Source organism: Callorhinchus milii, unplaced genomic scaffold (genome assembly GCF_018977255.1).
Source record: "Callorhinchus milii isolate IMCB2004 unplaced genomic scaffold, IMCB_Cmil_1.0 Scaffold12, whole genome shotgun sequence".
In the NCBI taxonomy this organism is placed as follows: Eukaryota; Metazoa; Chordata; class Chondrichthyes; order Chimaeriformes; family Callorhinchidae; genus Callorhinchus; species Callorhinchus milii.
In genome coordinates this window covers 4,418,443-4,444,731 of record NW_024704753.1, presented here as the reverse complement: position 1 = coordinate 4,444,731, position 26,289 = coordinate 4,418,443, and the positions used below count along the sequence as shown (strand labels likewise).

The 26,289-nt window shown below is 41.5% G+C and overlaps 1 protein-coding gene across 8 annotated transcripts in view; it reads right to left on the bottom strand.

Moving 5' to 3' along the window:
- The window catches only part of foxp1b (forkhead box P1b), a 248,245-nt gene that overhangs the window by 64,122 nt on the left and 157,834 nt on the right, over nt 1-26,289 (bottom strand). For 5 of the 8 annotated variants that reach the window (XM_042339613.1, XM_042339614.1, XM_042339615.1 and 2 more), the window contains one exon: nt 17,419-17,508. In XM_042339613.1, coding sequence (XP_042195547.1) covers nt 17,419-17,508 — 90 coding nt within the window. Of the gene's footprint in view, nt 1-4,737; nt 4,866-4,923; nt 4,994-17,418; nt 17,509-18,888; nt 18,950-26,289 lie in introns of those variants that run through there. The other 3 variants (XM_007895232.2, XM_007895231.2, XM_007895233.2) reach the window with 3 other exon arrangements.

Genomic DNA, 26,289 nt, shown 5'->3' with positions numbered 1-26,289 from the left:
TTATTATTATGTGCTAACTCGTGCTGAGATCCAGGTTTACCAGCACTGTTCTCATCCCAGTGATCACCAGTATCTGCAGATCATTCGACGGTGGAGAGGATCATGGTCAAAAAGTCTTGTTCTCACCCAATATATGTACACACGTACGTACATACGTGTATGTATGTATGCATGTATGTATGTACGTATGTATGTACGTACATATATTGTTGCTTCCATACATACGTGTACGTACATACGTACGTATGTACGGCGACAACGTTATAAGTTTTGAAAACATGTCAAGGCAAACAAACTAAAGGAGGAATTGCTAAACACAGAAGGCGACCGGCTGTTTATAAAGCGCCATTTCAGGTTTATAAACCCAATATTGTGGTCACAACTGGGCACCAAGCCGAAATGGCGGGCACATCGTCACTTCCTGTGCACGTAACGTGGCTGATGCCATATCATGAAAAATGTCTGCTGTTGATGTCACTTCCTACACACTTACACTGGCTTCCCGTGCTAAATATACACGTATATATATATATTTAAAAAATGGGTAGCATGTGGGTCACCAGGTCAAAGTCAACGTCATCTCCCTACGTGCTGCAAAAGCAAAGATCTGATCACCCAGGAGTCTACGATGAGTCGGCGACTGCACACTCCAAAACCAACCGCAGATCCACAGGGCACAGGGCTTACGCGCGAACCCACCTCATAACAGGGTTCCCACTGTATCGACTCTCGAGTAATTTCAAATCATTCAACTCAAAGAATACCAGGAATGAAACCAGTGTTATTAAGACGCGTCGTAGTCAGCTACAAATTTCAGAAACCTACTTGTGCAAACACCCGTATTGACACAATCCGGAGATAATTCTTAATACGCCAAATTGGGTCACCTCAGTCATTCCGGCACTGCAGCTTCTGAAACCTTCTGGGTTGTGGGCAAATACTTTTCAATAGTTTTTGTTTTGTTTAAAAATGTTAGGGAGTGTGTACACGTACACCCTTGCACTGCCCGTGCCAGACAGATATCCTCTGGGTAGGTTGGCTATACATCACAGCTAAGCAAAAAGGGTGCAAATTAGATTCTAATGAGAAAACATCAGTCGCTCCTCTGAAGATTTCACCATTCACTGATTCACTCCTAATGAAGACACACTCTATCCAGAATGCTCTTGAACTGTCATAGGTCAATACGAATTTAAAAAAAAAGCCAAAAGCAAATCAGGACAAATCAAGCTCTGAAAGAAACCTTCTTCATAATGGCGCGGCAATTAAAGTAATTGCACAAAGCGACAACTTCTATTAATGGTAAAAGAAATTAAGCTGCCAATGTTGTAACAGGTTAGACGAAAAATCAGATTTTTTTTAATGTATGCTTCCTCATGTCATCTTGTTTTGTCAGGACATCAAATGAAATGGAAAAAAGTACAAAATAACAAGCCCCGGAGAAAATCAGAGAGACTGACCTTTTTGATATTGTTGGTTTACCATGTTCAGAAATATTTTAATAATAATGAAGTTGACTTCAGCAGCAAGGGCAAGGAATGCAAACAAATCTTGCTTCCACTTTTCTTTATAATATAAAAAAAATTACCTTGCTCTTAAGTGCAGACATGCACACAGCGACATGCAAACCTCCAGGTGCATCAATACATCATCGTTGCTGTATAAACCCCCAAAAAGGCTGACGGTGGTCCCTTTTGCCCCATGGACTTGAAAACTTAAAAGAACTCAAAACCTAATCTGCCATGATTATAGCAACACAGCAGAAAACAGCAAGGTATTAAAAAAAAACCTGGTATTAAGGTCAAGGGGAATTTCAAATTACAAGAAGAGTAATTTGCACACAAAAAACGGTTTGAGGAAAGTACACGTCAACTTCCTTTTGAAACGTTTCCTGAACGCACGAATAAACATGGAGGCCGAAGCCGGCTGATTCAGTACCAAGCTGACCATACTGTAACGCTGCTGTCAGATTCTGTAACAGGCCCCCAAGGCAAAGCAAAGTACAAGGGAACTCTACCCAGATGGATTTCGATTCGCGCGGGGAGGTTTTTTGGATGATGGCGGTGGGAGGGGGAGCGCCAACGGTTTACAAACAGGTCGGGATTTATTCACTTCACAGGAAGCCTCGCGTAGTCGTAGGGGATCCGTTGCTCGTCGCGTTACGATTCCATTTGCAAACCCAGAGCCGAGGTAAGCAAACAAAATAATACGGGGATGCACATTCAGTTCAATTACTCTGATGTGTGCATTTCATAATCTCCCAAAACAAACAAAACACATTTTCCTTAAAAGGTCATTCTTGCTTTCTTTGGAACAAACAAACCACCAAAGGAACTAGCTAAGCCTTTCACCTAAAAACAACAAATGTCAGTTGTGTCAGAACTTTCCCACAGTCTGTTCTTGTTACCACAGGTGTTTTGGAGCCTGGCACCAGCAATTTTGAACGGGGAAAACATAAGCCACAGTTGGTTTTGACGTCTTATCTCGGCACTCAGATGTTTGGAGGCTCAAAAAAGCTGTAGACAAAATGGGCATCAAAAACCAATAAAAACAAGTACAGCGGTTTTCTCTTCCCTTCTCTCTTCCCCCTCCCGCACCCCCTCCCAACCCCTTTCCACCCTCTCCCCCCCCCACTCCCCACTCCTGTTGCGCACGAGTTTCTGTCCTTCACTATCGATGGCTGGGTTGAGCAAAATTATGAATGAAGCTCCAATTGTTTGGCACCCGCTGTCTTGAAAGAAACACCGTAAAAATTAAAAAGAGCACATTAAATACCCCCCGTCCTATCGTGTGGGCAGATGATTTATGGTCGGTCCGTTCAGCTGGGTTATGCAACGCTGCATGCCTTCAGAAGTATTATTTGAGTCAGTTGAGATTTAATTAAGATCACAGCTCTTAAAATCCCAGTCCCCATGAAAATTCACAGAAGACAATGCATAATGCAGCCTCTGGTGCAACACCAGAGAGCTGATTGTTTTCATTCCACCCTTTGTAACAACACCGGCTTAATCCTGGTCTCCACGATGACAGACGCAAAGTTGACCAATTTTGTTTTGTTTAACCTTATGTTGTTGTTGCTTACAGTGCCATCAATTAAAAAGCGCAGGCAAAAAAAAAAGAAAGAAAAAAAAAATTTAAAACGCTGACAGAAAATATCAGGCTCCATCCCAAACATGCAGATGCACCACTCAGTAGTGTAATATCTGGTTGCCTACGTTGAGGTAAAGAAATGACAGGTGCTTGCAGTCTCTGTAGTTGACAGGCCACTGCACAAATAACTGCCTTTCTGAAAGGGCTAATGCACTACTAATGAACAATAAATCAACTTTGATTATAAACTGTCAGATAAATCAGTTCTCAGTTCAGCACTCTGAGATTCTATGCCAAGTCAGCTGCACACTGCTGGAATATATCATCATCCGTTCAGTTTTGTTCACACAAACACTACAATGAGATTTCAAGTCGAAAGTGGAAACTGAAAAATCAAAACATGCTCTGTGTGCGTTGTGTTTTTTTTGCGTTGCAGCCAGCAAACTGTGTCTGCTGTGAAACAGCTGTGAAATGGGGGCTCAGGTAAATCCTTTAACCGCAGTGCTCCACAACATAAAAGCAATAAGTCTTTATCATCTAAGTGGTGCTTTAAGCTCTTCATATCAATAGCAATCCACTCTCGATAGGGTTAGGCGCAGTACCCTATAACTTGCACTGTATTGAGTTTCAGATAAAAAACACTACAGAATTTTAAAAGTCAAAAAATCTACTTCAAAAGATAAACTCTTTGCGCTTTTTTTTAAAAAAAACGATGCCACAGGTAACGGGGCTTTGAGCTAAAAATGACAAGACTCTCTCCTCTCTTACAGACCACAATTAGAAATGTATATGTTACGAGAGGATTATCTGTGCAGTAAAAATGTCAGTTGTTCTTGTCCTCCAATTAATGCCTGAACCAAGTCGGCAGTTCGAGACAAAATGATCCAACACAACTCTCTTTACACAAAATGAAATAGTGGAGAGCGGAAGCAATGTTTTGGATTATTTTACAGCTTAACGAAAAGTAGAAGGGTGATGCAAAGTATGTGCACTATTTTCAAAAATACCAGCCTCCCATTACTTCATTTCCTGAGGGCATTCTTAACCATCACAATGTGCCATTTGATTCTAAATACTGCAATGTTGACATTCAAGTTTTTCTTTTTTGCCTGTTGGTACTTTGCAGGACAACGTGACCAGCCTTCAGTGACAAAAACAGATTATATTCCACACGGGACAAGAGAGGCTGCCACATAAAATGCAACAATCACCCGAAATTCATTCATTCATTCACTCACTCATTCATTTTTCACTCCACTAATATGCAGCACTTGATACAAACAGCTGACTTCACACATGGCTGTAATAAAAAAAATTACAGTATGTCAAAAATACTGTGGCTAACAAAAACGTATACCAGGACGTTACCACTGTATGATTCTAAAATGTTATGAAGTGCCATTAAATATAGGATAAATAAATTCCCCTCCAGTCTGTTTTTCTTGCGAGTGAAAGACACAATAAATAATGATTTTCAATGATGAAACGAACTCTTAAAGCGCGCTGATAAAAAAAAAGGTAGCAACAATGACAAAATACTGTACAAAAGGAAGTTGTGCTGCTTCTTTGGCTTTGCGAGATAAATTAAATTGTCAGTTTTTACAGAGGAAAGGTACTAAAATTGCAGAATCAATCATATTGACAAACCTGACAAACTCCATTTAGCTGCTGCAGTAAACAGAGTGGTGGGCCATGAAGTACTAATAAGGCTCCTGTACAAACTCAGCTTTCTGCAGATACAGACAGATTACACTTGCCAGGGTGAGCACAGACTGACACAGCGTAAAGCCAATCAGCCACACCCCTACTCACCAATCACAGTCAACTACTCACCATAATCAATCCTTTGCCACTCAGACGCTTCTTGCAAATGGCCCTCCCTTTCTCAAGATGACAGGTGAAATTAAGTCCCCTGTGCAATTGAGACTTCACAGCCAGTTGTTTGTTGCCCGAATCGTACACTTCTTTCCGAAAAGGGGGAAAAACAAAAAAAGCTCGATCTTCTTTTGAAAACCAAACAAAAAAATTGCTGCTTTGCAGTTTTCTAAATTGATATCAACCGACGTCAACTGCCACAGAATTAAGAGCTTTTACCATCAGTTGAGAACGTTACACTGACATTTCTTAAATGTAATCAGCACCTCCTCGGTTTCTAACGTCAAATTCGTTCCTACTTCCTGCTTTCTAAATACATTTCCAAATAAGCATTTGGTTAAAAAACAAATAACGTTTGTTTTTCCAATGTCAAACTGGCTGCTTTGCATATTGGACTCGTTCGCAAACAGTAATATCCAAAGTAATCAGGAACTCACAAGTGGGGTAAAATTTCAGAGAAATCTCTTTTTCCCTTTCATCTGCAAACAACAGTGAAGATAAAAAAAAACTCTAAAAGGAAAACTATTGTTCAACTTTATCTGCTGTTGGGACACATGGCTATAAAACATTACTTGGAAGATTGTGTGGGATACTTAAATAAATAAGACACAAATCAAGATGTCAAGCACTGCATTTATTTGCTTACATCATTGCTACAAAACTTGTTTTACTTTTCCCACTTCCTTCCTCAAATCTCCTGGAGAAACCCAAGTGCTCTGATACACTGAACTTTCCACTGAGGGATCTTGATATATAGATATATAGTTAAAATGATTTAAGATTTTCAATGTACTAATCCCATTTCGCCCCTCTCCCCACTCTCTACTGACCAACACACTGCAGCACTCATTGATAGCGTGAACGCCTACATCCTTATATAATAAGTTACATTTGATATAGTGCCTTATCACATCTTTGAGACATCTCAAAGCGCTTCGCAGAATAAACTGTAAAGTGAATTGACTGTATATTTTGTGGGAGAAATGCAGCAGCCAATTGCACACAGCAGCGTCCCACAAACAGTCGTGGATTGATTGACCAAATTATATATGACCATATAAATTATTATAATTTTTTTTAAAGGGATTATTATCCCCGGCAAAGCAATCCGCCAATCGACTAACAACCAGGTTCCTACTTTACTGCTAAATAAACAGAGGCGTGTGCGTGGAGTGAGGAAACTTGGCCAACGTTTCACCTTGACGGGAATCAAACCCAGGTCCCATCGCTTGAGGTTTGGGACATTAGTGTGTCCAGTCACCCTGAGCTTGGGCACTTCGGGTAACTAACTCGGGGAGTTGCATGTGGAGAGAGAGAGAGAGACACTTGGGGATAAGGTTCCCAGCTCTGGCGAAGAGGGAAGCGGAAGAGGGCGGAAACAATAAAAAAAAATTGGTAGAAAATTTAGTAATTCTTTTTTAAAAATTAAGCCCGGATACAACATAAAAACTTGGTGGATTTGTTGTTCGCTTAAAAAAAAGTATTCAACCCCATCAAAAAGTGCATCAAAACCAAACAATTTTTGGCGACAACAGAAACCCAGTGTGGGCAAATAAGATAATATAAATCCTCTTCAACGGTAATTGGACAGACTACTTACTTCACTGGTCCCTTAGGTACTATGATACATTTAAAGTACTCAAAAGCAGAGCGCGTCAGCCATTTGTACTGTAGCCTTCTTGGCGTACAGTGCGCTTTTCGGGCAACTTGCTCGCTAAGCCGTTTCGCCCATTTTCTATTTTTTAAATATAAATTGCAGATATACACATAAAACAGGCAGACTCCTAAACACGAAGGGACCCAGCCTATCTCTTCCTTCCCCTCTCCCTCCCGCCACCGCCCCCCCGCCCCGCACGCATGCACCCACACGCGCACCCCCCCCCCGCCCGCACGCACCCGCGCGCACACACACACACCCCCGCACGATCGTCAAAGTCTTTTTTTTAAAAAAACAACAACACGTATCTGCAAATCCGCATCAGATGCCCTTTTCCCTACATTTTATGAGGTCAAATAGAATCCATTTCAGGGTCGATTTATACAACATGTTTTCTAAAGGGGGAAAATCTAAATGACTAAATATATTATTTTGTGTTTTTCTTTTTTAAAAAAAGGGAAGCAGCTTAATTCACTTCAGTCTGCTGCCAGCGTTTGTACAATGTTGGTGGGGGGTGGGAGGGGGAAGGGCGAGAATCCATTACACTCACTGATAGGAAATCAACAACAACAGCAGCAACAGCAACAAACAACAACAAATTACATTTGAACAGTGCCTTTCACATCAGGAGGCGTTAAACATTAAACAACAAGTGATGAAAAGTTTGTCACTTTGAGTGAACGGCATGCGATTGGGCCCATTGATGTATCTGTCACTCAAACTCTCACAAGTCTAACCAACATGTACCACACCTCGGTGTAAATGATCCTCTCCGCACCCTTCGGCTATTAACATTCTGGGCCTTGCGATCGCAAGGGAATTTTCCAGCCTCCAAAACGCCTCCAGTTTCTTTTGTTGCCAAACTTCTGTTGTCCTTAAACTTAGCATTTCTCAAATCTCTCAAGCTCAGGTCTGTCCAAGACTTTTAATAATATTTGTATATCTGAGAATTTTCTTCGCAGCATCTCGCTTGCGCTTCTGGGCAGAACGCAATGAAAAAAAAGTGCGTCATCTGATAGGCGAACCTTGCATTACTACTGTCCTCCATCCTCTCGTACCATTACAACGGTTTCTATCTCTTGATGCTCAGAACATCCCACTCTTAATTCCAACCAAACTTCAAATGCCCCATCTTACATCTCCCGGGGTCTGTGTTGCAATCAAAATAATCTCTCCATCAACTCCTCCAACTCATTCTCACCAGGACCACCAAGACTGTAGAACTCTTCAAACCTTTCCATTTCACATACTATCTACAGGCTTTTAAAACTCCAGCCTGCCAGATCTCATTTCTCTGGGATTCTCGTTAACCTTGAATATTTTGGTATATTTCGCTCAGGGCCATGTATCTAAATTTGAAAAATAATCTCTCCACCTCCTTTTTAAATAAGGAATGAAATTCACTGGCTGACGAGCTAAAGCTCCTAGTTGAAAGACATGAACTGTTTGACTGAAGTACCATTTAGTTTCTTTTTAGGGTCAGAGTTAGGACAAAAGCTGTTCATACTCACAGAATGAAGAATTTTGCAATCACTTTGCTTATGTCTAGACCAGTTAGCAGTAGGTTACTGGAAAACCACAAGTGATGCTTCAATATTTGATACTATTGTAGTGAGGTCACAATCTACATATCCTTTATTCATTTAACTTTTAAACAAGATTATAAAGCCATAAAAATGTCAAGACAAAAGGTACAAACTGATACAATTCAGGGTGTAGTTCCTAAATTCATATAGGTTTACTTATAAGCTCTATGCCCAAGTGAGCTCTTGTAAGTGGACTAGGTGTAAACGTTGCATGTGTGATTTACACCAAATTTTACAGCAGCTGCTTTGAGGGATCATTGAGGTTTGAAAGCACATGCCAAACCTTCGTAAGCCCTCCATATGAATACGGGCATGAAACTCTGCAATGTCTCAGAAATTGGAACAATAACTGCATTGAAGGTTTAAATAATGCTCTTAGTAATCACTCAATTATGAACCATGAAACAGTGAATTGTGAAATTGTGTGTCAGCCTGGCTCAGTTGGTAGGATTCAGGCTTCTGAGTCAGAATGTTGTTTTCAAGACCATGTTGGGACTTTAATCTCAACAGACCAGTGCCTGACACTCCAACACAGCGTTGGGGAGCACTGCATTGTTGGAGCTCGCATCCTTTGGACAAAACATTAAAACCGAGATCTTGTCTGCTTATTCAAGTGGGTGTTAAAGATCCCATAGTCTTGGCCAACAAACCCTCCGGATAAAATTGGTCTTTTGTGGGAACATTGCTGTGCGCAAACTGACTGTCACATTCACCTACAAAAATACACATTCACTAGACTTCACAGTAAAATCCTATGAAGTGCTTTGAGGCGTCCACTAAACATGAAATGCAAGGATTTTTTTTAAAACTGGTTAGTACATCCTGGGAGCCATTCAATACCATAAAATTAATAGATCACACTCTTGTCAGCACATTACATTGGGGCTTTCTGAATCACAACGGAGACCAGTAGAGTGTGACCCGTCTCTTTCACTCTTATGGTAGGGCACCTTAACACACCATCACTGGTGCAAGATCCTATTTAGATCATGACTGCAGATTCAAATATTACTACCCTGTGGTTTTGATTACTGTCACTCTTTTCAGGAACGCCACTGCCAAAGACGCTCTTAATTGCTTTCATTGGTAGCTGCGTCTGAATCTTTTATTCATGCAGATCATTTTGCGGGGGGGGGGGGGGAGGGAGGGGGGGAGAGAGAGAGAGAAACAATGCATCAGCACACACGCAGTATAGTGCTTATTGTATAAATGTTATTTTAAAGAAAAGCTAAACTGGTGAAAATCTGGTCTAATTTACTGTTTGCGATGTGTTACCAGACAATACTTACTTTGTTCAAAGGAATGCTTTTACTTTTTCGTACAAAGATTCTAACTCCAGAATGCAATTATGCTCCTTGCTGTGTGCAAACATCTGTGAAGACGACTTCTTGCATTAGCTAAACATTCACAGCACTATTTGATTAGGCGCTTGAAATGCTGCCAGACATGAAAAAAATGGCCTGATTAAATTTTGTTTTTTATTTTGATGACTGGTTTCAGTTACGAACCACTCATGTAATGGCATCCAAAATAAAAAAAATGTGCGCTGCTCGATCAAAATACAATTCTGTAATTAATTTAATTTTAATGGGAAAGCATGTATACTGCAACCAACACTTAAGATGAACTCTGATTTAATCAATTCCTACTTAAGATCATCTTTTTGCAGACAAACCCATTCCTATTCACAGTAATGTAATTTATTGTACCTTTAAACACATGCATATGATAAAATCACAATGAAAGACTATATTTTAAAGCGGTATTTCAGGCCAGGGTCACCGAAAATCAAATTTGCTACCTTCCTCCTCGTTGCACAACAATCTGTTAATGAACGCACATTAATCGGGAGAATTTTCCAATCACAATTTGCGTGCAGGATAGTGTGACTCAAATCATAACTGACTGCACTGAAGGCTACTGTTGTGTGACAATGAAGCACCATCCCATTGAGCCACAAAGTGTCCGAATGCAAGCTACTGCCGATGATTCCCCACGTAGGAAGATTTCCACCTGAACCGTGCTAATGAAGGGTAGAGGTGTCAAGCTGAGGCCATTGGTTTCATTCTACAACCCAAGGAGAGTCAACTCAGCTCCTCAAGAGCACCTCCTGGAGGCAAGCTCATGAGAAACACGGGTGGGGAAAATAACAAAAAGCTCAAGAAACAATCTCTACTTCATCTCCCACAAAATATACAGTCAATTCACTTTACAGTATATTCTGCAAAGCGCTTTGAGACGTGTGGAAGATGTGATAAGGCGCTATATGAAATGCAAGGATTGTTATTATTGCTCCTTAAATCTATGCCCAATGGCGGTCAGTTTTCAGCATTTGAAATATGGCATTGTCTGCTAGACGGCACTAAGATATAAATGTTCTATTCTAGAAGCTCCCAGCTGGGTGCAACAATGTGGGACGTGAGCTCAAGAAAACAGGTGGATTTGATGGCTCTCAAGACTTGAAGGAAACTTGAATCAAATCGTCATTGATGATGCCATGCTTTCGCTGTCAAAAGGCGAATAAAAATTGTACAGCATAGAAACAGACCATTCAGCCCAACCAGTCTGTAACGATGTTTGTACTCCACACAAGTCTCCATCAATTCTGTACTCCCTCCCATAACCCTTCTATTTCCCCTCTCCCTCATAATAAAGGTCTAGCTTCCTCTTGAATGCATCGCAGTGACATTTAAAGTAACCTTTGTGATGCCATGTAATTCCCAGTGTCCTCCAAGTGCCATATCTCAGCATTGCTGATGAAGTGCAAATAAAAGAAATGCTGCTTTTCCTACAGAATCGTACAAAGCACAAACCAATCTCTGCACCGTCAAGAGAGAACCTACCTTCTAACTCATCAAAAACTCTGCTCATCGAAAGAAATCATAAATAGGTCAACAGTCAGAAGTTCCTGTTTGTCTCTTTCTAATAACAGCTGTCGGAGGCTTAATGGACAGATACGAAAATGGCCTCTCACTAATTTTGGCAAAGTCAATGCTTAAGAGTGCATTCCCCTCGCGTGTATACCTGTTACACAGATATTCCCTGCTTGCTGAAGCGTCCAGTTATTTAAAGGAAGTTTCCCTTTCATTTCCATCAACGACTCTTCTGTTAAGTGTATAATAATAAGGGTAATATTCCTTTAAGTGTATGGTTTTGCAATGCAGACATACACATGCACCCTTAAGTAGGAGATTGATGGTCCCCATCCTCACCTTTGTAAATGCTAATCAGCTAACCGCTCATCTAAAAGGGTCAGCTTAACAGCTCATTATTCAACACGTACCAAAGTCCAACCAGAATAATGGCTTGATTTTTTGTGTTTCTGGTGACCAGCCCATAGAAATTTACAGCGCAGGAAGCCATTCTGCCAACACTGATATTCTCTGAAAAAGCAACATGAGAAAAACTGACGAAAATCAAGCACGATGCCAGCACCCCGGAGGATTCACGCTTTGTGTCAGCTTCGTTTCAGCTCCTCCATGGTTGGCACATGGGCGAATATGCAATGAACCCGACGCCTTGATGCGTTGTTCTGGACCCTGCCGTGCTGACTGTCTATAAGTCAGGTAGAGACAACTCTGTCGCGGAGTCAAGGCGCCACAGAAAGCAGCAGTAAAAGATCCCCAGGGGCACTCACGGTATCTGAATTCATAGGTATCTCTATCGCTGTAATAGTAACCCTAAACAACTCACATGGATACTATCTGGAGTCTGATGTTCTACGTGGTTTTAGCCTCAAGTCTTAATCTTTCAGGTGGTGCAGAATGTTGGCAAATTCTTAAGCTCAGCCTTAGTCGCTTTTCAATAGTTCTGAAAGCTTCTGATTTTAAGCCATATTTCTAAAACATTGCTCGAAGGGTTTCGCAATACTTTAATTGACAGCCCTTTTCTCTTTCCCCAACATGACATGCCGTTTCCAGGCTGAGAAGCCAGTCAGCATTGTCGGAGATGCTGGCCTTTCGGATGAGAAGTTAAACCGAGGAGGACCTGTCCTGACTGTCCAGGTGGATGTTAAAGGCACTACACAAAAAGGGAAGCCAGTTTCTCCCTGCGTCTCCCTGGCCAACAATCCCCCAGGTAAAATTGGCCATTCACTTCATGGCTGTTTGTGGGACACTTCCGTGCTCACTTCCAAAATATACAATAAATCCTATGAAGCGTCTTGAGACACACCCGGAAGCGAAAGCTACTATGCTGAATGCAAAATTATTAATTTTTTGCAATATATTTATTATTATTATGCTCCCAGGTGATAAGGTGACCTGTTTCTAGGGTTTCTGCCAATGCCGTTCTGGAACTGGCTGTTAGTAAATGTGCACCTAAGCCATCAAAAAGCGGAGGAAGCACCTTAGGCTGTGCATCATGACAGAGATCAGGAACTCAGTGTTATAGCACTCTGGGACGCTACATAAATGCAAGTTGCTGTTGTTACAGAGGCAATAGTTGGAATTGTCCCACTACTCTGATGCCACGCTGGCTCTGCAATACATGGGGTGGCCAATATGCTGCATTCCTGCTGGCTCAACAAGGGTTACAAATCTCTGCTGGTACAGTTAGTGAGGCGAAATTTAGGGACCAAGACCTCTCCACTTCTTTTCCTCCTGGCTGAGATTGGGAACTAACCTCGTTGGGATTTAGACCTTACGAAAAGCGTCTCTTGTTTATATATATTCCGCAGCCTATTTAATGCAGCCACTAGTGGCATTTACTGGCTCAATTGTCTTTGTTTTTGAAGGGGGGGTGGACGACGGAAATCAGTAATAAAATAGTGCTGTTATTTCTTAACAAACTCATCTTTCCTCTCTGGCAGATTGACAATCATTTGAAGAGGTTTCCAGTAGTTGGTGCAAAGATAACCTGAAGAAAATTACTGTTTAATACAAAGACTTGAGTGTCTTTTGGCTACAAGGGAATTTTTTTAAAAAAAAGTGGAGGGATATTAAGCAATCCATCATGAGTAATTATATTGGAGACCCCAATCATGTGCAAAGATACTGGAATGGTTCAGAGGGTCCCACGTTTCAGAGACTGTTTTATTTGCCAATCACAGAGCCAAACTGGGACCATTTAGTTAACAGTATTCTTTGTCATTGTTAAACCTGCTGAGGCTTTGCCGGTGATATCTTCTAACACTGTGCCGCACAACCTCAACTGAAAGTGAACAAAAGATCCATCGTGCAGACGACACCAAAAAAACAAAAAAATCCCCTCCGCCAACCAAACCCGTTAAGTTCAAGTGCAGAACAGAGGCATTTCGAACAGAAGCAGTTTGCAATGTCTGCAATATTGCTGGTTCTGTGCATCTTGCCCTGGTTGTATTATGAAACACACGGTTACAAGCACGGCAGCGACACACGAAAGAACTGCACAGGTTTTGGGCTCCTGAGTCTCCCTGATGTGCAGCCTTCTTCGTGGGGTTGCAAAAAGGATCATCGCTGCAAGGGTGGACTGAGCAGGAAGCTGATTTGGAGCTAGCAAACACAGGTGGCCGGTGCCAATGATGGGAGTGAGAGGCAGCAATTGCCAAGTTATATAAAGCACCTTCCTGTGGGGTTCCCACTACCGTCAGCAGCAACCATGCAACATAAAGGCTGCATTAGAGAGCTATTTTATTTGGTCATAAACATGGACTGTAACGATGCTTCAGCCATATACAAGTCTCGGGAAAATTCCCAAACTTTCCAAAACAGCAGCCTACATAAACCCAACAACACCCGTTCCCCAGGTCTGGTTATGTGATACACAAATTGTTTTTACCTCAAGATAGAAATGCCAACAAATTCAAAGCTCTTTTGCAGAACTACAAAATGCAAATTCACACCTTCGAATAAGAGACAAAAATTGGGTGGAGATGGGTAGGGGGAGAACAGTCTTTTGACTTTATGAAGTCATTCATATTTCAAAACACGTAACATCTGAATAATAAGCAAGGTTACTTCATAGGGTCAGAATTATTGAAATCTGGTTCTAATATCTGGCATACACAGCAAACATTTATCCTGTATTATGACAAGAAAGGCAGATTTGTTTTTCTTTGCTGGATTCAGAACACAAAAAAATACACAAGCTACAAAGTAATTGTGTGTCCTTAAGTCATGAGAAAAAAAAACTTCACATCTGTAAGGAATCATAGGGAATATCACAAACAAAATTCTGTATCGGCTAAAGCAAGGAGTGCAGCAGATTGATAATGTCACATTACTTTCAACAACATTTTCCTCAAAGGTAATGTCTGCTCGATCCACTCATGTCCACTCTACAAGCCATATGGATGGCAACAATCTCACCGTCTCAACTGGCTTTCCTGACTGGGAATCGAGCCAAGAGGAATGGACTGCCCCTCATTGTTGCTTCCATAGTGTGGCGTTTGCACCCACTGCTGCTATTCTAAGCTTCAGGAAATATTCTAACCACTGGATGGGCTCCAGTGCTGTGCAGTAATGAGTTGCAGATTTGAGCTGTGTGGTGTGCATATGCCGGGACAATGCTATGGTGTGTACAGACAGCACAGTAGTTCAAATGCTGCCTTAGACAACCCGACGGGAAAGGACCCACTGCTCTCCATCACCAAATGCCTCAGACTTTGAAGAAAGGTTAATATTCACCTCCTGCTACGATCCACATTTCAGCCAGCCTTTGAGAAAAAAAAGAGAAACCACTACATCATTTGACCCTATGGGATCCCGTTTAAAACCACAGAAAGATGATTTAACTCGATCATTATAGATGCATTTTCAGGAGTTTTTATAACCTTTTGGGTTTACTGGTGGTTTCAGTAGAAATGCACAACAGTAAAAGGCCAGTTGTTTAAGTGTCTATATTTGGAGTTCAGTTCATTTCCTAAACGCCCCGACACTGCAGGAAACATTGAGCAATACTTGCAAAATCACGTCATGAAGTTTTCATAGTTGCTCATACTTAAGCTTTTATGATCCCTTAAGCCTCAGACGTATTTTACCAAGTAAGAACCTAATATGAATTGGAGGCTACTCTAAACAGCGAACGGTTGTTTACATCTCAATGTACAGAGGACTCTTGTGTACACTAATCCAACACATTAAATTTTTGTGCGTTACACAATTTGGTTTAATGGGCTTTTTTTTCCACACACATACACACACAAATAAAAAGAAATGTCAGACTACATAGTTCTTGTATTACCTCATGCCTCCATCCAATATGTTGACTTGACTTGTTTAAACTATGCGTTAAGGAGTTCAGCGCGATACCATGTGGACATAACATCTTCAGCACAGCTGCACATCACATAAACCACAATAGGTGGCAGCAACCTTCTCATGATTCCAAACAGAGTTGCAGATTATTTCCCCAATGTTAATGCCCCTGCTTGTGGCAGTGCTACAAAATAAAGCTTTTTTTTTTCTCCGCAGCACTAGTGGACTATCAGCAAGGGTCTAATGCTGTGGTTCCTAATTACCTTCTTCTTCGCTCTTGATCCTGTGGCTCCCATAATTAGTTACCTGGGGCTGCAATCCAATTTGAAGTGATGACAAGAAAGTGATCCATGAAAAGTAATAAGTTAAATCCAATTTCAGTCTGCCTCTAATTAAATGCACATGGAACTAATGACTCAACCCTACCATTTCAGTGATAATGTTAATTAGCTAGGTGGGAGTCTCTCTCTTGCAGCATTCTAGGTGCAAACCAAACCAAGTTTGGGAAGGAGCGGGGAGGATTTCCATAATTACACGTGACAGTTTAGGAAATTGTTAGCAATTTACACGTCTATGACCAGTCAAGTACACTTAACTTGTCTTTGGTCCCTCCTCAGAAAAAGCGTTATAGCGTTATGTGCTGCACATCAGCTCGGGAAAGTTGATTTATACATTTCCAAGCCAAGCCAGGTTTTTGTTATTCCAATATGAAAAGAGAAAACATTTTACGCAATAGGTTTGACTTCACACGACCCACAAACTTAGCACGACATAGCTGAAAGCCAACAACTCAGAAAGAATGCTACTTTTATTCCCTAAAAGTGATAGAATCCAAACCCCGAAGCCGAAGGAGCCAAATTGGAAGATGTATTTGCAACCTATGGTCGGACAAAACAAAAAAAGATATTGTGGACTCTGGCATTCTGACTGCATTACTTTCCTTGGTGTAAGTGGATGGAGCAGCTGAGCTCCCTTAGTTCATGGGAGATTCGAGTATTAATATGTGTTGGTTTGCCTGAAGTCAGCTGAGATCCCTTCACCCGTTTGAATACTGGACTCAATGACCAGAGATTCCACTAGTCTATCAGATTATAAAGCTCTTCCTTAAGAGAAGCTGAACAGTCAGTATGTAAGCCTTTTAATTCAACAAACAAAAATACAACAAAAAAGGACACTATGATGAGCACAAATCTCCTTCCTCATATTGTGAACATTAATTTTAGATTTTGTTTTCTTCCCCTCGAATTTTGCAAACGTTGGCTGACATGGTTTTTTAAAAAAAAAGCTTAGCCGCCTCTAAATCCTGAACTCACGTTAAGAAAATAAAGAAAGCTTTTCTTTATTTGCCCGTGTCTCATCTAGTAGGTGCTACCAATCAAAAAGAAACCTATGCGAAATCACACTATTGAAGTACCGTCAGAAATTTTTTCACATGATGAATAATAGAAAGCAAGCCAAAGCAGAGAAGAGAAACACTCAGGTGTAAATGTGTATCAGAGGTTTTACTTTACAGCTATATGTAAGCGTGAAAGATCAAGGTGATATTCGAATGAATGTGGGATGCATTTGGTGACTCTTTGTGTATGCGCTGATAAACGTGAATAATATTTTCCCTTTAGTTCATGAAAGCCTGGAGCCTCAATATGTACTGGCAAATTGCTCTGTAGAAGAATCTGGTGCTGGGCATCCACTGCTGACCTCTTTAACAACATTTCCAGTTTGACTATGGAAAGTGGTTGATTTGATCCTTTCAACTTATTTGAATCCCGGCAAATAAACTCGCAGCTGAAAGGTCAAACCAGTCGTGTTTAATTTTCTAGAGAAATTCTTAAGCGATCTACACATCAAAAGCACTCCGTTAGTACCTGACGTCAGTTCTTGCCAGCACAATACCTCATTAAGAAATGCCACATTGAGTCATTTCCATCGAAAGGAGTACACTCCAGCCCCAACGAACGTTGCACAGCGGCACGCTCTTCTTTTCTTAAACATTGCTTTGCGTTGTGCATAATCTTTGCAAATGAACACACTTTACCTGTAGGGTCGGTTGCTTGTCATTTCCCTTGGGAGACTTCAACCCGCTGGCTTGTTGCTGCAGCAGGAGCTGTCTTGCAACTTGAAGAGCCTGCATTAGAGAGAGAAAAAAAGAATAACATTCACCTTTCTTCAACCATAAATGCATCCACTGGGACATTGTTTATTACCCTCTCGCACAAAAGAGTTACCGTAAATGGTGCTCCCATATGTCTCGTTTTACCACTTTAACCTGCAGGCTAACACCCGCAAAGAACCATTTTGGAAATAAAAATGCGTTCAATTATATTGAACGTGCCACTTACATAACTGAAACATTTAATTCCGAAAGTCTGTTCGGATTTAATAGCGTTGCTGTTGAAAATAAAAGTTGCATCAACAACAATTTCTGGGCTCTGATATCTCCCTTTCTCACTAAAAGACTATTCCATGTTCAGACTGCATTAATGGATGGTTGTCAGTAGGTATCAAATTTTCCAAAGGCACAATACATTATGAAGAGCTGGCGAGCATGTTACAAAACAGCTAAACCCAAGAATCCCTTGTGCTTGTGAGTGGGTGAATAATAAAATGGGACATGTGTGTGTGTGTGGTGGGGGGGGGTTAAGAAAGATGATAAAATATTTTGTAAACTAATAGAGAAAATAATATGAAGGTATTCCACTGAATCCAATATCTAAGAAAAAATGTATCGTCATATAACAAGGAGAAAATAAGGATTTAGTGGCTTTAAAAAACTGGAAAATGTTAGACTATAAAGTAACTCCTGGAAAATAAAACACAAAACAGTCTTTTCCCCCCACCCTCTCCCTCCCCTAAGCCTCTCCCTCCCTTCTCCTTTTGACAAATAATCAAATATAGATCGTCCAGAACAAACAAAACCAAAAAGCTGGGAAATGTGATGGCCATCAGAGCAGCGAAGATACCAACAAAAAAGCAACCCACAGTTCCCACAGTGACTTTCAGTTCCACACCTACATCAGCATAACATCTGAGTAAATACATTCAGTCACTCTTTCCATTCCCTTCCCTCCCCCCGTGTGATTACTCCTACCATTAAACAAACAGCCTGGGCCTGGCCAACAGCCTACCAACCAATGCTAATCACAGAGAGACAACTTTCCTGGAGTTGAATCCGACTTTGCAAATTAACACATGCTTTTAGTAGACTAAAGTGGACTTGCTGGTCTTTGTTTCCCACTGCCTCGCATTTGACTCTACTTATTCTCTACCGGCTGTACAGTCATCTCTGGTATTTACATAAAACACTAATAATGATATAATGCACATTGGTTCTTCCTAATGTTTTTTTTTATTCCTCGGCGCGACCTAATTTGCCATCATTTTAAGACTAAATCATAACATTTGCATCTTTTGACAGCACTGCTACTGAACTTGCTGGCATGGCTATAATTGGCAGATTAACTCTGGATACAACACAAAACAATTACAGAGAAAGTGGGAAGTTTACCGAAAGATCTCACAGCCTCTAAATTTCCGTCATCTTGCAGTTGTTCTTTGGCTGTTACTGTGAAGCGGGGGCTGAAGAATGGTGTAAAGATGTTGAATAAACAGGAAGTGCTGTGCAGCTGAAGCACACTGAAATGAAAATACACTGGAAGGCTGCCCTTTCTGGTCAGCTAACAGGCCCGTTTCCACAGTAGCAATGCTCGCATAAATAAATGACAAATAAACCCAAACCTACAGTGCCCATCTCGACTTTTCTCTCAAATCTCTCCTAGGCTCCATTCATCATTACAGCTGCTTTCCCTGTCGACTCAATGCCTCCGCGCAAGCGTCTCTCAGTAAAAAGAAAACTAGTGCTCGCTTCTTTTTTTAAAAAACAAGACTCCGTGGCAAGACAGCTTGTAAAAAGACGAACTGCCACACAACCGTTTACAATAAAACTGGGACAAAATTCCTTTAGAAATCTTATTTCTGTTGTGGCAACTGCCTGCTAGCTCGGGGGGACTGATTTGTTATTTTGCACGTACTCCTCAGCCTGTCTGTCATCCCGGGTGCTAATGCTCTAGTAAAATAACTCATTTGGAGCTGTCATGGGGATGTTTACATAAGGCTGTTCCTTTCTTCATACAAGGAATTTTTTTTTCTGGAATTCATCTTCTTTTGATCTCGCATTCAAAGAAACACCACCATGATAGACGTACAAGTCTTAAAGCAAATCCAGACACCGAGATAACCCACCAGAGGCTGACTGGCAGCGGTATCTAAAGCTCACAAATGTGGGCAACAGCATGTTGTCTGAGTATGTATTATGACAAAACCAAGACATATATTAGGTGGAACTGATTGTTCGCATATTAAAGTTCAAAAAGGCAGGATCATATGACCAGCTCGGAAAAAATACAAGGGATATAGACTTAAAAGTAAATGCATTTTAACCGGCAGACGTTTGCACTGTATTTTATTATTAACTAAAAGTGAAAACTACACGGTATCTGAAAAATATAAAATTGAGGCTCTGTTCTACAGTCGCAGCTTTGTAAACCATTCGTTCTGAAGATACCCGATATGTTTCAAGCTGTGTCGCTTTGGTAGTTATGCACTGTGACCCATTTGGGAAGCCCTGTGAGAAGGCTTCACACTCTTCCCCCCCCCCCCCCGACTCCCAACACGTGCTGGCCAACAACCTCTAGTTAAATGTTTGCCGTTCACCTCCTGGCTGATTGTGGGTCGCTGCTGTCCGCAAAGTTGGCTGCCACGTTCACCGACAAACACAATCACTACAGCTGACGGGAATTAACCGTGAAGCGCTTTGAGATGTTTCGGTAAGGCTTTGTATCAAGTGCAGGGTTATTATTGTTATGATCTTCCAATGCCAATGCTACCCCTGGACTTGGCAAACAGGAGGCATGCTCTGTGTGTGGTCAGTATGTTCACAGCAGGACACCCCCCCTAGTGGCTTCGATGAGAACATATAAACCTAAACAGCAGGTGGGTGTCCCTGGGATGGAGTGAGTGTGTCAGCCCGGCTCAGTCAGGAGCACTCTTCCCTCTGGAGTCAGAAGGTTTTATGGGTTACGTCAGGTCTTGCTCAGGGACCAAAGATCGAGGGAGAAAAGAATTTTGCAAAGAAGTTTGAGAGAGAGAGAGACGGCAGAGAGGTTGGAGGAGATCACAGCCAGAAGTGAGGAAACATTGGCGGGAGCCAAAGAGGATGGCTTCGGTCTTGTCCACATCGAGCTGCAAGAAATTGTAGCCCCGACTGTTGCTCTGGCTGAGATCAGGTTCTCCCGCACAGGCATGTGAACCTGCAACCTTCCTGTCTGCACGGCGCAGCACTTTGCTTGGGGAGGTCTTTCCACACTAAGACATCAGGGGAGCTTTAAAGCATTTTTTAAAGAGTTCCCAAAAGATGTCTGACTTTCATTCCTTAAGCTGATATCAGCATTCCGGCCTTTGATGCTTAAGTGACCTTTGTAATTTATACAGACTGTAACACACAAACAAATGTAGGTTTTAACACTACAGTTGGTTTACTTTGCCAGCTACTATTTTGGCTGGAGCACTAGCTGGGCAAGCCAGGGACCTTCTTGGTCGATAAGGCATTCATCCATTGAGCTGTTAGGGAAGCAGAGGGCATCACTGGGGAGGGGTGAGGTGGAGGGGAGAGGGTAAACAGTCGTGCAACTCATTTTTAATGGAATAAAGGACCCAGCAATTGGATTGTGATGTTCTCTTCATGAAATATGACCATTTGTTTATTTGAAACGACTCCTTCAGTATAAAATGATTCTTACACTTCCATTTAATGGTAGGAATGCTGTACATCAATGGTCTTTTGGGCTTTTTTTTTGCATCGGTAGTTTTGTTTTTGCAAACCACTCATGTCCTCCCCTATATATCTGAGATCTTTTGAACAAAATGACATTGCACCTCCAAAATTATTCAGATAGTCAAGTGTGAGCCACGCTCGAGGACTGGAGTCGCACTATAATCTCAGGCTATGAAATTTGGATGACATTGGGCTGTTTAAAAGTTCGAAAGTTGCAGTGCCTCGTATCCTGACATAAATAGCTACTAATACTCGCAAGGAAAGTGCCGCTTGAAAAGAACCCAGGCACCAGAATTAACCTATAAAAAGCACGGTTGATGTAAAGTTATTTTAATTTTAAAAATACCTTTGGACAGCGGTTTTACTGTGTGTAAACACACAGGCGTTTGGCAAACTTGCCAATGCTGTGCTTGTGAAGCAAACCGTTTGGGTTGTTACATTTAACAGATCGGCAGATGTCCAGGGCCTTGCAAGCTCTGCTCAGTGCTCCCACGAGAAAAACTTATTTTGGGGATGGTGTTTTCTTGGTTTGTAAATATCTCCAATTTGGTTTGCAATTTCGCCCACTAAATACAGTCGATTCACTTTACGGTATAGTCTGTGAAGTGCTTTGAGACGTCTCGAAGATGTGATAAGGCAATATATATGAAATGCAAGGATTATTATTTATTATTATTATTTATCGATTGGGTTTCCCAGTGAATTATTTTAACACCGGACCTGTGGATTTTATTGCCGGTAGTTTTAGCTGTTCGGCTGCGCTCAAACTTGCGCTCAGCGGCAGCCGCTGACTGTGACCATCGTTTCGTCTGTCGGCCTCATTGCCAGCACGTTTCCCTGTGAGCGTTCTAACACGAGCCTTGTGACTAATTGAACCAAACTCAAGACTGGCCCAAGGAACTTGTGCATTCCTCCCCTCCATTCCTACAATTCTCTCTTCTCTGTGGAGTTCCCCACCTCAACAGCAACAGCAACAACTTTTCACAACTTTACAGAGGCGGGTCAGACCCAGATTGCATATGAGGAACACTGGATATAGGACATTAGCCGTCTCACACGTACGGACGGCCGTGTTATTCCGTTTTAAGTGAGGTGTATGTGTGAGTTATCGGCTCCTGTGATCGTTCTGAGGAAATTCCTTCATAAATCAGCACTCCCTGCCATGTATCCTCCGCGTAAATCGCTTTCAAGAGGTTCATCCAAACTGCGAGATCCTGCAATTTTAACACTATCCCCACATTTTTCAATTTAAACTCAAGATGTTAAATGATTAGACATTTGATCAATATTTGCTGGCGAAAATATAATGCAGGGCTGCTTCTGCAATGTTCTACTGTAATGCCCTTACTTTGAAGAATTTAATTTTCTCCCCCACTTTTTAACTTCCCTTCAGGCTTGGTACCAGCCTTTAGTTGAGAGAATGGGAGAGAAATCTTCTCTCAGGCCTCCTCCATTTCTTTTGCTCCCTTAACTACCTAATAGGAGATGGGTGGGAGCTGCTTGGGATAGCCTCAGCCTCTTAATCTTACTGTACTTCACACACTGTGGGCAAGTGGAGCCCTGTAACTCAGTGGTTAGAGTGCTCGCCTCGCAAACGAGAGACCTGGGTTTGAATCCCGACAGGGCAAAATGTTGGGCAAGTTTCCTTACTCCACATGCCTGTTTACCTAGCAGTAAGTAGGTTGTTAGACAATTGGCGGATCGCTTTTCCGGGGGTAATAACTCCTTAAAAAAAAGTAATAAATTGGTCACTTCAATCCACGACTGTTTGTGGGACACTGCTTACGCAATTGGCTGCCACGTTTCGCCCACAAAATATGCAGTCAATTCACTTTACAGTATATTCTGTGAAGCGCTTTGAGACGTCTCGAAGACGTGATAAGGCGCTATATCAAATGCAAGGGTTATTATTATTGTTATATACCATAACGTGCAGCAACTGTGTATATACTGTAGGTGAATGTGGCAGCAAATTTGTGCACAGCAATGTCCCACGAACAGCCATGATGTGACTGACCAATTTTATTGGATTGTTGGCCAGGAAACCAGGAGAAACTCCCAGTTGAAAAGATGCTGCCTAACACCCATGGGCTGTCGACCAAGTCGTATTAACAACAATCATTAAGTGAATTAGATGGAGCTACGGAGCCACATTTCACCAACAAAATATACAGTCAATTCACTTTAAGGTATATGCTGTAAAGCGCTTTGAGACGTTTCGAAGACGTGATATGGTGCTAAATCAAATGCAATAATATAATACTCCTTGCATTTGATATAGAACTTTTCAAGTCTTCGAGACGTCTCAAAGCGCTTCACAGAATATAACGTAAAGTGAATTGACTGCATATTTTGTAGGCGAAACGCAACAGCCAATTGAGTATAGCAGTGTCCCACAAACAATCATGGATTGAGTGACCAATTTATTATTTTATTTTTTTGGAGGGATTACTACCCCCGGAAAAGTGATCCGCCAATTGACTAACAACTGGGTTCCTACTTACTGCTAGGTAAACAGAGGAGTGCGTAGAAACAAGACTTACCCAAGGTTTCGTCCTGCCAGGAATCAAACCCAGGTCTCTCGCTTGTGAGGCGAGTGCTCTAACCACTGAGCTACAGGACTCCCAAGGATTATTTTTATTATTATTATTATGTTGTAAGCAATTTTGAAATTCTATGCAGGGTTCAATGAATTAGCAGAACCAGAGTGAAGTGAGAGGTTGTGTTAGGTTAAAGAGCAGAACAATTCCAAATCATAATTTAGCCAACTTTGCTGCTTTATTACAACCCTCCTCTCAGGAAAGCGTGCTCCAGCCTTTTGTCTGTAACACTCGGGATGGTTCAAATTACTGTCTTTTCTGGATTATTAAACTCACGGTAAAATCTACAGGCGTATTTACCGAGAGGAGACAATTTGAAAATAGTACAGCACTGCACTTCAAAATCATCTTACTTATGGTAATGAAACCTTTTTTTTTAAATGCACAAGGCATGAGAAAATAGTCTTAAGTTTGTTTGCTAAGCCTATTTGCTGCACATCATCTCCACTGCCGAGTGCTGCAGAAAGGCAGCAAAAATAATTTGGCAGGGGTGAAAAAACAACACCTCAACGGAAGGAAATCAAAAGGAATTTCTGCCTTTCGAACCCGGTTAACATTGCAGGCACTTTCTCGTGCTATCAAAGTCTTTTTTTNGATGTTCATTATAATATAGCAGTAAAAAACAGTTCAAATAAAATTGTTTCTTTTTAATAACGATAAATTCAGAACGGCACATCAGCCAACATCTTGCATCTATAAAACGTCAAACCGCTTTAAGTATTCAGCTGTAAAAATTAAAGGCTATTCTAAATTTCCCTCGAATAAGTGCCTCATCTTGAATACCACTTTAAACCTCGAATGTGAAAATGGACTTCAAACTAATTGATATAATTGCTTGAAGATGTGCAGGCAGGTGAAATCTGATCCCCTAGGCCATTGTACAGACCAGGAACAACAGAGGAATGTTTACACAGTGGTTTGAGTTTAATAGACAGGCAAGCCGAGCTTTCAGACATCTAGCAAAAACATCACTAATAGGTGACCCCTTAATGTAGTCCCTCTTTTTTAAAGAATGGCTTTGCATTGTCGCAGCCAATGTCCCAAATGTCAAGGTTATCTGCTTGACTTTCTGTGTGGCTTCACACTTCTCACTACTTAGCGCACCTGACATTTAGATCAGACATCCTATCCTACATATGTTTGAAGATTAAGGTTTAAACCAAAGAATCTGTATCAAAGGAGAGCTCAAAGCCGTCAAAGTCATCTTTGAATACGAGCCTTCGCACGGCAAAAGTACCACTGTTTTAACAGCGAGTGGGTCATCACGCAAATCCCAAATTCAATCCGTCAAGGCATCATCTCGAATCCACCCTGAATCTTTCACTTTATCTGACATAACAAATGACCCCTTGCATCTATCTGATACAGCGCCTGACAAAATCTCAAAGCACTCAACAACAACAAACAACAAATTACATTTGTATAGCGCCTTTCACGCCAGGAGGATGTCCCACGGCGCTGTTTTCCTGTGAAGCGCAGAGTCTGTGTGTATTTGTGGGCAACACAAAAAAAGACCGGCTTGAAAATCCAATTGTAGGGGTTAAGCAAAATATTATTGACATCAAACTCCTAGTTTTTATGAGGAATACGCTCCAAAACAAATCAATTTGAATTGAGCCGTCCAACTGAATCCGAGAAAAATAAATGAATAATTTGGCTTATTTCATATTTCCCTTTAAGGAAACGGATGCCATACTCCCTGTGACTGGTGGCGCCCGCACATTAGAGCTTTGTGGAACTGTACCTTGCGACATCCTCCCAATGTGAAATGCGCTATATAAATGCAATCTGTTGTTGTTACCCACTTGTATTGCTGTGGATGAATGTAACAGCACTGGTGGCAAGAGTCAAACAACAACAAAACAACAATTTACATTTGTATAGCGCCTTCCGCTTCAGGAGGACGTCCCAGGGCGCTGAAATCGCGATGAGTGAGTGCTAAATGCTGCCCCCCACTTTCACGCCCGCTCTCCTTCCCTGATGTTTGGGAGAAGGTCAGAGGGAGGCCTCACAAGCCCTCCCCAGGCAACATTTTGACCTGGTACAATAAGGGAAATAAATGTGCAAAAATGATGCAACCGGCTGATGCCGTGCCAACGTAAATAATACGTTTGCACAAAAAGCCGTTCTGGGTGGAGAGAGGAACCTAACTACGACAAGTAAACATCTTTCCCCCAAACAGTCCCCCCTGTAAGCTATAAATGAACCTTGGTGCCTGGTACCAGATACTGCCCTGCACACTGGGTAGGTCAGCAAAGCTATGCCTAGCTGACAGGTTGAGTTTACAGGAGACCAGCACTATGTTTGGATATCCCGACCTTGTTCACCACTATCTTAACAACAGATGGCAAGAAAAGTTTTATTATGTTAGCTGAACTATACTGCAAACAGTTGAAAAAAACACCAGTGTTAACCCTTTGGAAACGAGAGGTCACGGACAGGGCCTTTAATATTTTTTTTTAACATGCAAGCGAAT